Consider the following 13,020-nt stretch of genomic DNA (forward strand, 5'->3'; position numbering starts at 1 on the left):
GGTTCATGCTGATACTTGTCACTTAAAGTTGATGCCAAAGAGAATGCCGTCGGGTAATTTAGGTACAGAGTCAGATCTCAAACCGATGTCAGTGCTTGCCCTAACGGGGTAGAGGCGGGCCCGCACCGGGATATGGGCGGGTTGGTTGGGTTGCGTAGGTGGTGGTACCGTGGTGGTAGGGTTGGATCTGAGACGGACCCAGTGGTAGCTCCAGCCTCTATCCCTCCGGCCGTTGCATCTCCATCTCCATCGGCATCAGCGGCTAAACGCTTCAGACGAATGCGGTGAGGACAGTCAATATCAAGAGACATTAACTTTGACATTGACGATGACGATGACGAGCATGACGATGTAAGCCAAGACGGAGGTGGCTTACTCTTAAGTTTACTCCGATGCAGTCCCTCGTAAGTTTGAGAATAAGCTTAGCAGGCCGTGTAAACGCTGTTAGTCATGGCTCACCGTGCCATAGCAGAGGATGGCTATGGATACATGCACCCGGTCCACTTGGATGCAGCAAGCCGGCCTCATATCCACCTTTTGAACAGATGGAAAACGTATGATTTCGATGCTTTCTGCCTAAATCAACGCCGATAGCAGTTCATCTGCTCTTGTTGTGCGTGGTGACTGTGACCTGCATAGATCATCGGCGGGTCACGTGCCACGTGGATGCCAACCCGAATGCCGACTGTCACTGACAACGATGATCGCACGCCTGACAGCCCTTCAACCCAATGAACATCAACCAAAGCGAGATGTAATTGCTCGCGTAGGCATTCCGGAACCCGTTAGCTACTACGGCGGTATCGTGATTGTCAAAGAGTGCGAGTGTGACATCATGGGCACTCGCTTAGTTTAATGAGCCCCACCAGCCCGAGTTGGGATTGGTCGCTCTTGGCGCCGGCGCCGGGACACCTGCCGTTTGCGGGAGTGTGGGAGAGGGAAGGATCCGTGGGTGGTCAGAGATTATTGAATTGGGGGAGAGTTTTCTCAGTTCTGTCGGTGCTGCCGCTGGACCAGAACCAACAGGTGTGACGGGAGAGGGCGGCGATTGGATGATGCGGGGTGACCCCAGGAAGTTGGAAGCCCCAGGAAATGGCAAAATGGCAGGGCACAGGAACCAGGGGAATCCAGCTGAGGGTTGGTCATGTGCACTTCGCCGCCAGCGCCTCAGCGGGCTTGAGCGCTCGACTCGAGGAGGAAGCGCATTAATAATGGGCGCCCCACTGTGAAACGCTCCTCGAGTCAAACGAGTCAGCCGCAGCAGCAGCGGTAACCCTCGGCTAACCTGCTCGAGGGTCTGCTTGCTCACCACTCTTGTGTGCGCTTGGCTTCCGAGCCGGGTTAAACAGCCGAGAAACACCCGGGGACGCGACGGGTCACGGCGGGGGATAAGATTTCAGGCGCCTAACCGTCGCGGATTAGGCCGGTTGAATGTCGGCCTCACTCCGAGGTTCTAACTTTCTGACCAGAGGTTGCGAGGGAAATGAACCAAACGTAATCAGCGTCAGATTCAGCCGTCAAGACTCAACGGATCACGGAGCCCCGGGTTCTGCTAGTCCTAGTCCTCTGTCGGTCTCCGTCGGGAAGAGCCGGCGGTGCAACACTGTTGTCTCTCGGTGGTCAGACTCAGGACCCGAAGGAGTCGGGCCAGTTACCGTGGCTGCATCGATCGGCAGCGCAGAGACAGCTCTCTGGTCGGAGCAGCAGAGCTAAGGAAGCCAGCTGGTGTCGAGTGGTGAATTGACGCAGGTCAAGACCTTGGCTGTCGGTGTGGTGAGAGTTAGAGTGTGAGAGTGAGATGCTTGTGTGGAGCCCGGGGAGAGACGCTGGAGAAGAGATACGGGGAGACGGGTCTGATTCGCTTGGCCGTCGTCAGCGGCGCCGGCTACGGAAATCTCTGTGATGGAGAGTCTCTCGGGGTCGCCTCGGCGGAGTTGCCACTATCGCCCGACCGGGACTAGCCAAGTCGCCTGAGTTGCCCCTTGCGGAGACCCACTGTTGTTGCGGGGCAGCCAAGAGTCCATCCGATATGCTTTGCCAGTCAGTCTTATTGAGGCGTCCATTGCTTGGGGCCGGGGTTATATAAGTCTGTGATGCTCCCTCTCGACCATCCATTCTCTTTTCTCTCTGTGCTTTTTTTTCTACCTGTCTGTCCATACTGTCTGTCAAGATGTGGACAAACACTTCGGGCCTCCGGGGCAAGAGCCTGCACATGTTCATCACCTTCACAGCCGTCATGGGCTTCTCGCTCTTCGGCTACAACCAGGGTATGATGTCCGGAATCATCGCCGGCAGCGAGTTCGTCAACGAGTTCCCTCCTCTCAAGATGCCCGATCCGGTCAGCGACGCCGTCTACCGTCACATCAACGTCCTGCGTGGTGCCGTGACCGCGTGCTACGAGATCGGATGCTTTTTCGGCGCTCTGTTCTCCATGTTCTTCGGTGAGCGCATCGGCCGCACTCGCATCATCATCTCTGGTGCCTCCATCCTCATCATCGGCGCCGTCATCTCGACTGCCGCCTTTGGCCCTCAATGGGGTCTAGGGCAGTTCGTTATCGGACGTGTGGTCTCCGGAATCGGCAACGGCATGAACACCGCGACCATTCCCGTCTGGCAGTCCGAGTGCTCGTCCTCGCACAACCGTGGCCTGCTCGTCTGCTTCGAGGGCGCCATGATCGCCGTCGGCACCTTCATCGCCTACTGGGTCGTCTTCGGTCTCTCCTACGTCGACATGTCCGTCCAGTGGCGCTTCCCCATTGCGCTCCAGGTCTTCTTCGCCCTGATCGTCGTCACCGGTGCCATCCTGCTGCCTGAATCCCCGCGCTGGTTCATCAAGCAGGGCCACCACGCCGAGGCCATCGAGGTCCTCGCCAAGCTCAACAACCTGTCCCCCGACTCCGACGCCGTCCTGACCGACTTCAACTTCATGAAGGCTGATGTCGAGATGACCGATGCCAACCAGGCCAGCTGGAAGGTCATCTTCACCGGCGGCAAGACCCAGGAGTTCCAGCGTATGCTGCTCGGTTGCGCCGGTCAGTTCTTCCAGCAGTTCACCGGTTGCAACGCCGCCATCTACTACTCGACCCTGCTCTTCGAGGAGAACCTGCACATGGAGCACCGTCTGGCCCTCATCATGGGCGGTGTCTTCTCCACCGTCTACGCCCTCGCCACCATCCCCTCCTTCTTCATGATCGAAAAGGTCGGTCGCCGCAAGCTCTACCTGATCGGCTTCCTCGGCCAGGGTCTCTCCTTCGTCATCACCTTCGGCTGCCTGATCAAGGACAACGAGAGCAACGCCAAGGGTGCCGTCGTGGGTATCTTCCTGTTCATCACCTTCTTCGCCTTCACCCTCCTCCCCCTCCCCTGGATCTACCCCCCCGAAATCAACCCCCTCCGCACCCGTACCGCCGGTGCCGCCGCCTCAACCTGCACCAACTGGATCACCAACTTCGCCGTCGTCATGTTCACCCCGCTCTTCGCTGCAACCTCCCCCTGGGGCGTGTACCTCTTCTTCGCGCTCATCAACTTCATCGGCGTCCCCGTCGCGTACTTCTTCTTCGTCGAGACCGCCGGCCGCGAGCTCGAGGAAATTGACATCATCTACGCAAAGGCCCACGTCGAGAAGCGCATGCCCTTCCGCGTCGCCAAGGAAATGCCCAAGCTCTCCTTTGAGGAAATCAACAAGCAGGCCCGCGAGCTCGGCCTCGACACCTCCGCTCCTGCTCAGCACTCCGAGCTCGGCCTCAGCAGCGAGTCCAGCGACAACGAGAAGCAGACGCACAATGAGCGTCAGTAGGCGCGCCTTGAAGCTCTCGCTCTAAAAGCCGTGTCCGGTTAGGCGAGCCTAACTCACGGTTGACCCGAGTCGTCTCGATCGAGACGCTGCTGGGGACACGGCACTAATCTTGTCATCGTTATCATCATGTTGTGTTGTTCTCGCAGCAAAGATTGCTTGAGATTGAGATTGATAGATTCCCCTGTTGTCTTTGTTTTTGTTTTCGGGTCCGGACCAGACTGGGTTCATGATCTCCCTGCTGGAGTCTCGGTCCCGTTCCCGTTCCCTGCGATGCACTGCTGCCGCTGTCCGGGATATGTATGAAGTGGTCATGCGGTGCGCTATGATGTTCGCCATGTTTATGATTATACCCTGGTATCTAGACTAGACTAGATCGCTGTCTATACCGTTCGTTTGCTTGGTCTTGGTCTTGGTCTTGGTTGAATGGAACCCTTTGGCTTGACATTACTTTCTTTTTCGTAGTCTCCATTTTCTGACAGGTTGTAATATGTAGTGGCTCGCGCGATCAATTCGTCTCATTCGTTTAACATGTACGGTATTTATTGGATTTTGCGACCACTATGTAGTTCTCTGCGATGCTTCTCTCCTATTCATCCTCTTCACCCTTGATTGTTTTTCCCCGTAATCTCGAAATGCTATCTAGCTTCTACCCTGTCGGCATGACCCGTCAATTGTCAAAGCTCGCGATCTTGCATCCAACATCCGAACCCGAACACGGAATCCGGCCGATCGCCATCATGTCTGACTCTGACTCTGCCCTCTACTTCTAGACTCGTAGACTAGACTCTCTTCCGAAACACCGATGCAGAAACACGGTAACAGCCCCGGGGCCTTGAAACTCAAATCCGTTGTCTCTTAAGCTTGTACCAGTCTCTCCACCACTCATACAATTCGCTTGACTGGAAACAGTGCAGGCGTTGCAGTGCGGCCCGTCAGGTGTCGCGGATATATATCTCCACACCTCCCTCACAATCACCATACGGAGTTTCCGGCCGGACTTGATCGATGTCGTACCACCGGATTTAGGTTCAGTTAAACAGTAAACTTACAGTCAATAGAAGCTCGTATGATGATAACAAGCTTTTCCTGCAAGGAGACTCGGAGTCGGAGTCCGGACAATCTCTGGTTCTGGTTCAGGTTCAACCCTGCGCTGACGCCGTGGCGTGCTCAAGATTTCGGCGTCCAATCCCCGTCGATCCCATTTTCGGTCAGAGTTGACTTGGGGCTTGGCATGTGATGGAGGCAAATGGTGCAAACATGCAGTCGCGATCACGTGCTGCCGGAAGCGCCTTCCTCGTAAGGTTGCAACGTGAGATCGCCATCAACGGGCCAGTGGTAACAGCTTTCACCCTGAGCGCTGCTGGAATTTCTTGATCAATATGCCCTTTCTCTTATCGAAGGTTGTTTGCTTGATTGGATGCCCTGCTGGCTTTCCGCGCTGAGCGGTTGCATGTGCCCACTACCCACTTTCCACACTGGCTCAGGCACAGACCACAGATCGCGTCTCAGGCACCAATGTGGGTGCCTCAGAATCATGGTCTCCGATCCGGCACAGGCTAGCTCACGTGACAACCAGGGTCTGTCCGCCTTAGCCCTCAGGCATCAAACTGGAGCCTGCCAGGCAGCCGCCCCGCATCATCTGCGGAGTATATCTACGAAGCGTCAGATCAGATCAGATCATCCATCAACAACAAACCGCTGACCAAAACGACATTGACCATAACCACGACCATGCCCCCGACCGAGCCAGCCCTCCACCCGCCTGACTTCACCACCTACAACCCGCAACCGCAATCGCCCCTCTTCGCAACCCTCCCGCCCGAAATCCGCACCGAGATCTTCACCTACGCGCTCTCCCCCTTCGAAGACAAATCGAACCTCTACGAGCGAGACACATACTGGAGCAGGCCCGGGTACAGCGCCCCGCTGAAAACGGCCACCGAGCTGCTCCGCGCCTGTAGGCGCGTCTACGCTGAGTGCTGGTTCATGCCCTTTGCGCTGGCGGAGCATTCGTTTTACCTTACGAGTGGGGCGCGTGCGCCGGCGAGGGGCGCCTGGGCGTCGAATCGGAGGAGGCTGGAGGGGCACCTGGGGCTCTTGCATGGGGTTTATGCGCAGCGGGAAGAAAAGGTGCGGATGGGCGATGTGCGGGTGTTTGCGCAGATGTACCTCCTCGAGCCCGGGACGTTGCTGCAGAATGTCTTTGATACGAGGGGCTTGTGTCCGAAGCGGGTGCATCTTACGCTGCGGTATACGGATTTCTGGCACTGGGAGATGAATGAACGGTTGCGGATCGGCGGGGATTGGGTGCGGAGGGTTCGGTTCCCGGATAGCGTGAGGAGCTTCGTTGTTGATTTTGAGAGTCTGGAACGACGGAAAGGGGAGATTGATATTCTGGTTGCGGCGGCGGTTGAGAAGTGGGTGTTTAAGAGGAAGGACGGGCGGGTTCTTGCCGCCAACCGCGACGATCTGGAGACGATGAAGTGGACGGGCAGCTCGATGTTTGAACGGACGCGCTGGATCCGCGATGAAGTGCGGCCCGGCGAGCTGGATTACTATGTCCTCACGGCGACGTGGAAACTTCAGCCCCCGTCTCCGGATACCGTTCCAGCCGACGGGACTGACATGAACATTCGAGTCCCGCATACTTACCAGCAACCGGCCCCTCCGTACCTCGGCCGAGACACTATCAACGAGGATGATATGGACGAGGCTGGCGTGGATATGGACACGCCGGCTGAGCAGGCCGTCCATGCCATAGATCAGGCTGCGGCGGTGGCTGCGGAGGAGGCCGCGGCGGTATCTAGGAGGAGACGCCGCCACCATCCGCTGAGCTCAATTATCAACGGTGTTGGTGCTAGTCTGGAGGACGATGACGACGTCGAGGGGGATGACTAGTTGCCCGCTCACTGGTCTTGGGCAGCATGATGATGCTTACGAGGCTTCACGAGTTCACTTTGTACGAATTTTACTGTTGAGGAGGCGATGGCTTGATTTCGCCCGCACTGAGGTTGGCTACCAACGGCCTGGATTGGAATAGGACGGAGACTTCTCGTTGATCTATCTACGTTTGTATACCCTACTTTCGCTATCTATCGGCACTGAAACCATGCTCCAACTGTTGATTTCAATGATATTCAAAGTGAGATAATACCATTCATTGACTGTCCGTCCCGTGTCTGCAGACATGGCCATGTCCACCGCCACTCCCGACATAATACGGTGTTTGTATGTCATATAGCAAAACAACGCCTGCGCGGCAAGTCATACTATCCCTCCTCGATCCCAAACTTGTGCCCGAATGGATCAAACCCCAAGCGACGCCTCAACCATAACCCTCAACCCCTCCTGAACCGCCTCCTCATTCCTCCACCCGGACCACGTATGATCCAGAATCCCTGCACCATTAGCCATCTCACCATCTGAACAACGAAGCCAAAACAAATAAAAAAAAAGCGAGACTCACCCCACGTATCATCACTATCCTGCACCCCCTGCCGCAGATAATAACTCCCACTAATCGTCCACACCATCCAGCCCGCCTCTTGCTCGGGAATCCAGCTCCGCAAACAGGAAGTGTACACACTCTCCCACGTCGTCTCATCCTGCGCGAACCCGAACTCCGTCAGCACAACCGGCATCACATTGACGATACTGCTGTCATCGCGACTAAGCGCCTTGAACCCGCCGTTCCAAAGCGCGCCGGACAGATCCGCACAGCTGGACGTGCTCGTGTCGTATGTGTGCAGCTCCAGGACAAGCTTATCCTTGTACTCGAAGTCGCGCAGGTCAAAGCGCGTCCCATTCCCAAGGTCTGCGCCCGTTGGAATCGGCGCAAGCGTCGTGTCGTAGTTCAGCCCGGACAGAAAGATCAGTGCGTCGCTGTTCGCCGCGTGGACTATATCCGCTGCATCGGTCATATGGCTGTACCACGTCTCCCACGTATACGGATACCCCGCGATCTCACGCGGCGGCTGACGAAGCTCATTCCGAAGTCCGATCGATGTAAACGTCTCCCAGGACGCGGCGTGCGCAGCCATGAACGCAAGCCCGCGCTTCCAGTTGGATACATTGAAATCAGCATCGCCGAACCAGGTATTCCCGTCATCGGCGTTGCAGCACCACATTGCGCGGGAGATGTGGTTGTCGAGATGCACGTAGATGTCCATTTCGGCGGCGGCGGCGGCGACGAGGTCGTAGGCTTGCAGGCGGGTTGTGGCGGTCGTGATGCCCGGGTTATGCGCGACGATCTGGCCGAATACCCTGGTGCCGTTGGTTGAGCCTAGAGCTGTGATTAGGGAGTCGTGGATGCTTGTGTCGGCGGCCTTGGCGTAGATCTCGTCGACCAGCTGCGTGGGGAACGTGAGCCGGATCGTGTTCATGCCGATCGACTTGATCTTGGCCAGGGTGGAGTGGATCGAGGCGTATTGGAGACCCTCTGGGATCATGGCCTCGCCGGCGCCGGGCCAGTTGACGCCGGCGAATGTCACGGGGGTGTCGGTGGAGTCGAGGATCCAGCGGTTCGAGACGGTGAGGGGGGTGTGGAGGGCGCCTTTTGCTGGGGATAGGAGGCCGAGGAGCCCTAGGAGGGCCCGGTGGAGGGGGGATATCTTCATGTTGGAGCGAGAGCTGAGATAACAGGATTATGGAGATGAGAGCTATGCACTCTATGGAGAAGGGCTGGGCGTTTACGGGAATATTTATACCTCGATGATGGACGACCATAGTATGTACCTAGCTATGGCAGGGCATGAGGGGAACCAAGACCGGCTTGCACTGGCGTACCCAGGATGAACAAGGTTATAGATTGGATGTCTGCAGGATGCATCCCATGACGTCCCTTCCGTCCGAGACCCCCGAGGACTACCTGTGTGCAAACTACCTAGGTGCTGTAGGGCACGGGCTTGGGTGTGGTGTGGACCGGAGAATTGCCGTCTGGGGTAACTCGGCTAAACTCATGCATGAAGGACCTGTAGGCGGGGTTTATGCAGGTCATTATCATCATGCCGTCAATATCTTCATAGTGCATGCATTTGTAGATTGGTTGCCGAGGAAAATGGTTAGAGCCACTCTAACAGACGCTCTTAGGGATCCTCCACGTGAAGGTCATTCCATGGCGAAATCAGGCGGGGGTGAGTTGGAGGAGGTTGAGGCTGTGCCTTAGTGGCCTTCAAGTAGGCCGGGGGTGATTCAGTGTGCCGACCAGAGCAATAGATGGAGATAGATATAGATTGGAAAGGGATCCAAGAATGCCCGTTGCAGTACAAAGATTATGAAGCCCATGCAATGGCATTTTACCTGCTGCAAGCAACCTTTCTTGACCACGGATACCCCGTTCATCTTCCCGTTTGCCTCCCAGGGCTTGATCAGGGTCTGGGGCATGCTATTTACGACAAGAGCTACTTTTATTTCATCCCGGCTAGCCTGCTCACATGATTACGGTTCTGATGGGCGGGGTGCTTGGGGGACGGTGCCTCTCGCGACGCATGTCGGGCGTGGAGATGCAGCTGATATAGATTTAGACTTCGGTTGAGTTAGGGCTCGTATCTGCCAAGGTTGCCACGCAGACTTCCATAGATATGCATAACACTGATTCAGTATGAACGATGAAGCACGACAATGCTTACAGACATGGAGGCTCATCTTCTGTAGTGCCAGAGCATAGGTGATGTCGACTTTCCATTCAACTCGGCATCGTGGTTGTAAGGCATTGCTGCGGACTCGCAACGAGCTGTTTTCATGATTCAACTCTGTGTGTTATTCGTGCTCTGCTAGCAGCTGTGCTATAATACAAGGCTGCAACCTATGACTGTCAGGAGTACTCCAGGCATATCGAGTCATCCAGTGTGCTTAACTCCGCCCAACTGCGCTTATCCCCGCCACTCTTCATGCCGGGTTTCTTCTCAGCCAATCATATTCTTTGCTTTCATTGCCAGTCCCACAGCTGCAAGTGTCAGCATTTAAAGCATCAACCGCCACCAGGGGCGGGATTCATCTTGCATTGTCACACCAACCATGTCCTCAATAACCACTCCCAACACATCAACCCGATATGAAGTGGAGATGCTAGACAACTGGAAGGGCGTAATCGACCCACAGAAACGACGGACCCTGCAGAATCGCCTGAATCAACGGGCTCACCGTACGGCCCCTTCCATTTGTGTCTCCGATTCATGCTAAGTGCTCCCAGGACGCCGTAAGAAGACTGCACAGGCCCAGAGAACGATTCCGAAGAATGCCCCTATCCGTCCAATGGAGAAGGAGACCTCTTCAGCCGTCTCACTTCCATCCTCAACACCGCTGAATAGCAGCAAGGGGACACCCACTACGCAATCCACCCCCCAAATAACCCTAACTCTCCCCTCCCTCCTCTATACCCTAAACACCCTGCGCATCCTCGGCCCCTCAGCCCCCCACTCGCAACAGACCCTCACCCACCTCGAACACCTCCTCTCCAAGCACCTCCAATCCACACCATCCCCAACAACAGACCTCCTCCTCCCCCTAACCCGCGTGAACGTCCTGCGCGCACTGCACACCAACATCGCAATCCTGGGCTACACCGCAACCGAAATGCACGACGCCGCGGTGTCCCCGTTTGCCACAATTGGACCCGTCAAGCCCTGTCTGCGAAATACAGAGGACCCTTCGTTCCCGGCCTCTCTCCGGCCAACGCCCACCCAGCTATGCACCCCGCACCACCCCTGGCTCGACCTCCTCCCGATCCCGAACATGCGCGATACCCTGATCCGCGCTGAGTCCGCGCTCGGCAACGCCTTCGACGATATTGCACTATGCAGAGCGATGTGCGGGCACGGGACCCTCTCACCCCCCGACCCTGGAGGCGTGAAGGGGGATATCGGGCGCGGCGAAACAGGGATCATCATCTGGCGGGACCCGTGGGATCCAGCGGGGTGGGAGGTCACGGAGACGTTTGTGCGGCGGTGGGGGTGGGTTGTTCGCGGGTGCACGGAGCTCTTTCGGAGTACGGATTGGTGGAGGGGGGTGAGGGGGGAGAGGGCGCTGTTTCGGGGGTCTTGAGCTTAGGGTAAGGGTTCGTTGGATATGGTGCTGGTGTTTGCTTGTCTGGAACTATAGGGTGTACTAGGCTAGATCGTCACACGTGGTTCCTAGGCGATGACGGTTATTTGGAGTTTGACGGTAAAGCTCATCTATATACCCTAAGAGTCGAATTTCCGAGTGAGTATCCCATGATGGCTAGAGGTTCCGGATGCGGTCGGGTACATACCTTATTAAAAGACCCAGTGACCGGCTGATGATTTGATGGAAATGTTGGGTTATCCAGGCCATTGAGCTAGTAAACGCTGCTCCTTTTTACCTCGCGGTCATGATCTCTTCATCCTGCACACGGACAAGAATATACACTCCCCTATAAGCTTAACCGCAACAACCCGCTTTGGCAAGGTACAGCTATGATGCCGGCACAGGGTTTCTTGTTATTGCCTTCGAGAGCAATATTCCTAGCTAAGTAACTTATTACTTTATAGGCAGTTACTTATAAGCAGGTCCTAGTTAACATATTACCTGGCATGCAAGTTGGAATCCAGCACTATAACTCGGCGAGCGCAAATCAGAGATTGGAGGTTAATTAAGCCAATACGACATAGTTTCTAGAGCATATGTGACAGATGACCACATCATGCAGATTCGTCAACGATCCTCGAGGAATGAGTGGTTGATACACATGTTTGTTGCGAGCATAGGATTCCAATACCTTTCAAGAAGTATAGCCAATGGGCAGCCAACCCTAAACTATCGAGTTGTGAATGTCAGGCTAACAGTTGCTCCAGCCATCTATAGGCTTCCGCCAGGCTGTATGGATATCCCATGTGGGGGAGGCCGGGGTAGAACCTAGTTCATCAGCATCATATGGAAATGGAGAAGCTTGTCGCTTACCTTGCCTCCTTCGCGTTTCCATGTTGTAATACCAAAAGACAGTCCTCGATCGGAACCACACCATCGTCCACACCCTGGTCGGTTAGCTACGCCGTGAACACGAGTAAAGAGCGTACATTCAGCAAAAGCAGCCGAGTGCTTGGCTGGTCGAGAATCCCCGTCTCGAGGAGCGAGAACTTCCCTTGACCCTGCGTGCAGAAATCGGCCGGCTCATCGTAGCCGTACTTCTTCGCCCAGGCGGAGACGATGCTGGGAATGTTAGCCGACAGAATCTCTGCTGCGGAATGACATACGGAAACGGATACTCGTGGTCCTCGACCTTGCTGAGCCAGTCTTTATTCAGAAAGTAGTGCGCGCCAGGGCCATGGGCAATACAGCCGGCAAGATGATCTCGGTGCGTGTGCGCCGCGCGGATGGCGTAGAACCCCCCAGCACTGAGTCCCCAGACCACAACCTTGGCCATGTCAATATCCGCCCTGCTGCGCAGATACAGAAAGAGACTATCCAGCAAGCGATCAGGGGCTTCAGGGTCGCGGGGATCTGCCGGACAGTCTGCCGTTCCAGGGATCTCGCAGACGAGGACCGCCCACCCGCGAGCGATGCACTCATGGATGCGCTGACTGTTATCCGGCAGATAGCCATCCAGTCCGGTCATGATCAGGACGCACGGCACTGGTTTCGCACCGGTGTCGTCAGGAATACGGAGGTATACTGGTATCTGCGAGCCCTCGTTCCCTGCGCGGTGCACGAACTCGACCGTCTTTTCCGTCAATGGCGGGCTCCAGAACGAGGTTGCCTTGAGGTATGCCAATTTCTGCCGCTCAAAGGCCGTCCTTTTGAGCCCAGTCGAGTCAGGGCCGACGTAGGGATAGCGCGCGATTCGGTACACGACGGCCGCGCGGAGAAGGAGATGCGATGCTGTGCTGGTGTCCCCTTTGCGCAGCGCTTCCGCAGCCCGCTGTTCCAGTGATTCAGCGAATGGAAGGAAGGTCTCGGTATAAGCGTCGGAGTATGCATCGTTGATGTTGCCCTAGAGAGTCAGCGCGAGCAGCAGCAGGGCATCGGTACGTACAGCGATGAGCTTCTCGATGATCGGCTCGAAATCCTCCAGCTTGCCGTCGTGGAAGGGGTAGACTGACTTCTCGCACTGCTCCAGTTAGGTCGATCTTCCCTGATTACGGTCCACATACCACTGCTCTCCATTTTGTCTCCCACAGCGCTTTGATGGAACCCTTGTGCGGGTAGACCGAGTCGAACTTGTCTCCCAGTATCCAGCCCATTCTGCCTCGAGCCTGCATTCTCTCAGC

The 13,020-nt window shown here is 56.1% G+C and overlaps 5 protein-coding genes across 5 annotated transcripts; 3 read left to right on the top strand and 2 right to left on the bottom strand.

Annotated features, from left to right (window-relative positions):
• Positions 1 to 2,170: 2,170 nt before the first annotated feature.
• Positions 2,171 to 3,796, top strand: mfsA (glucose-inactivated glycerol proton symporter STL1; the record flags this gene model as incomplete). Its single annotated transcript, XM_026752661.1, has 1 exon — positions 2,171 to 3,796. One exon carries the CDS (start codon positions 2,171 to 2,173, stop codon positions 3,794 to 3,796), a length of 1,626 nt encoding a protein of 541 aa, XP_026598679.1.
• A 1,731-nt stretch (positions 3,797 to 5,527) lies between these two features.
• DSM5745_10646 (uncharacterized protein) lies at positions 5,528 to 6,694 on the top strand (the record flags this gene model as incomplete). The annotated part of the gene is made up of 1 exon (XM_026752662.1): positions 5,528 to 6,694. One exon carries the CDS (start codon positions 5,528 to 5,530, stop codon positions 6,692 to 6,694), a length of 1,167 nt encoding a protein of 388 aa, XP_026598680.1.
• Positions 6,695 to 7,102: 408 nt separating this feature from the next.
• Positions 7,103 to 8,412, bottom strand: DSM5745_10647 (cellulase family protein; the record flags this gene model as incomplete). The annotated part of the gene is made up of 2 exons (XM_026752663.1): positions 7,103 to 7,194; positions 7,263 to 8,412. The coding sequence occupies 2 exons, from the start codon at positions 8,410 to 8,412 to the stop codon at positions 7,103 to 7,105; spliced, it is 1,242 nt and encodes a 413-aa protein (XP_026598681.1).
• Positions 8,413 to 9,811: 1,399 nt separating this feature from the next.
• DSM5745_10648 (bZIP transcription factor) lies at positions 9,812 to 10,837 on the top strand (the record flags this gene model as incomplete). The annotated part of the gene is made up of 2 exons (XM_026752664.1): positions 9,812 to 9,938; positions 9,987 to 10,837. 2 exons carry the CDS (start codon positions 9,812 to 9,814, stop codon positions 10,835 to 10,837), a joined length of 978 nt encoding a protein of 325 aa, XP_026598682.1.
• A 749-nt stretch (positions 10,838 to 11,586) lies between these two features.
• Positions 11,587 to 12,993, bottom strand: ayg1 (heptaketide hydrolyase ayg1; the record flags this gene model as incomplete). The annotated part of the gene is made up of 6 exons (XM_026752665.1): positions 11,587 to 11,668; positions 11,714 to 11,787; positions 11,830 to 11,962; positions 12,007 to 12,743; positions 12,786 to 12,860; positions 12,904 to 12,993. 6 exons carry the CDS (start codon positions 12,991 to 12,993, stop codon positions 11,587 to 11,589), a joined length of 1,191 nt encoding a protein of 396 aa, XP_026598683.1.
• Positions 12,994 to 13,020: the final 27 nt, after the last annotated feature.

The sequence above is a fragment of the Aspergillus mulundensis genome (assembly GCF_003369625.1).
Source record: "Aspergillus mulundensis strain DSM 5745 chromosome Unknown scaffold_16, whole genome shotgun sequence".
NCBI lineage: Eukaryota > Fungi > Ascomycota > Eurotiomycetes > Eurotiales > Aspergillaceae > Aspergillus > Aspergillus mulundensis.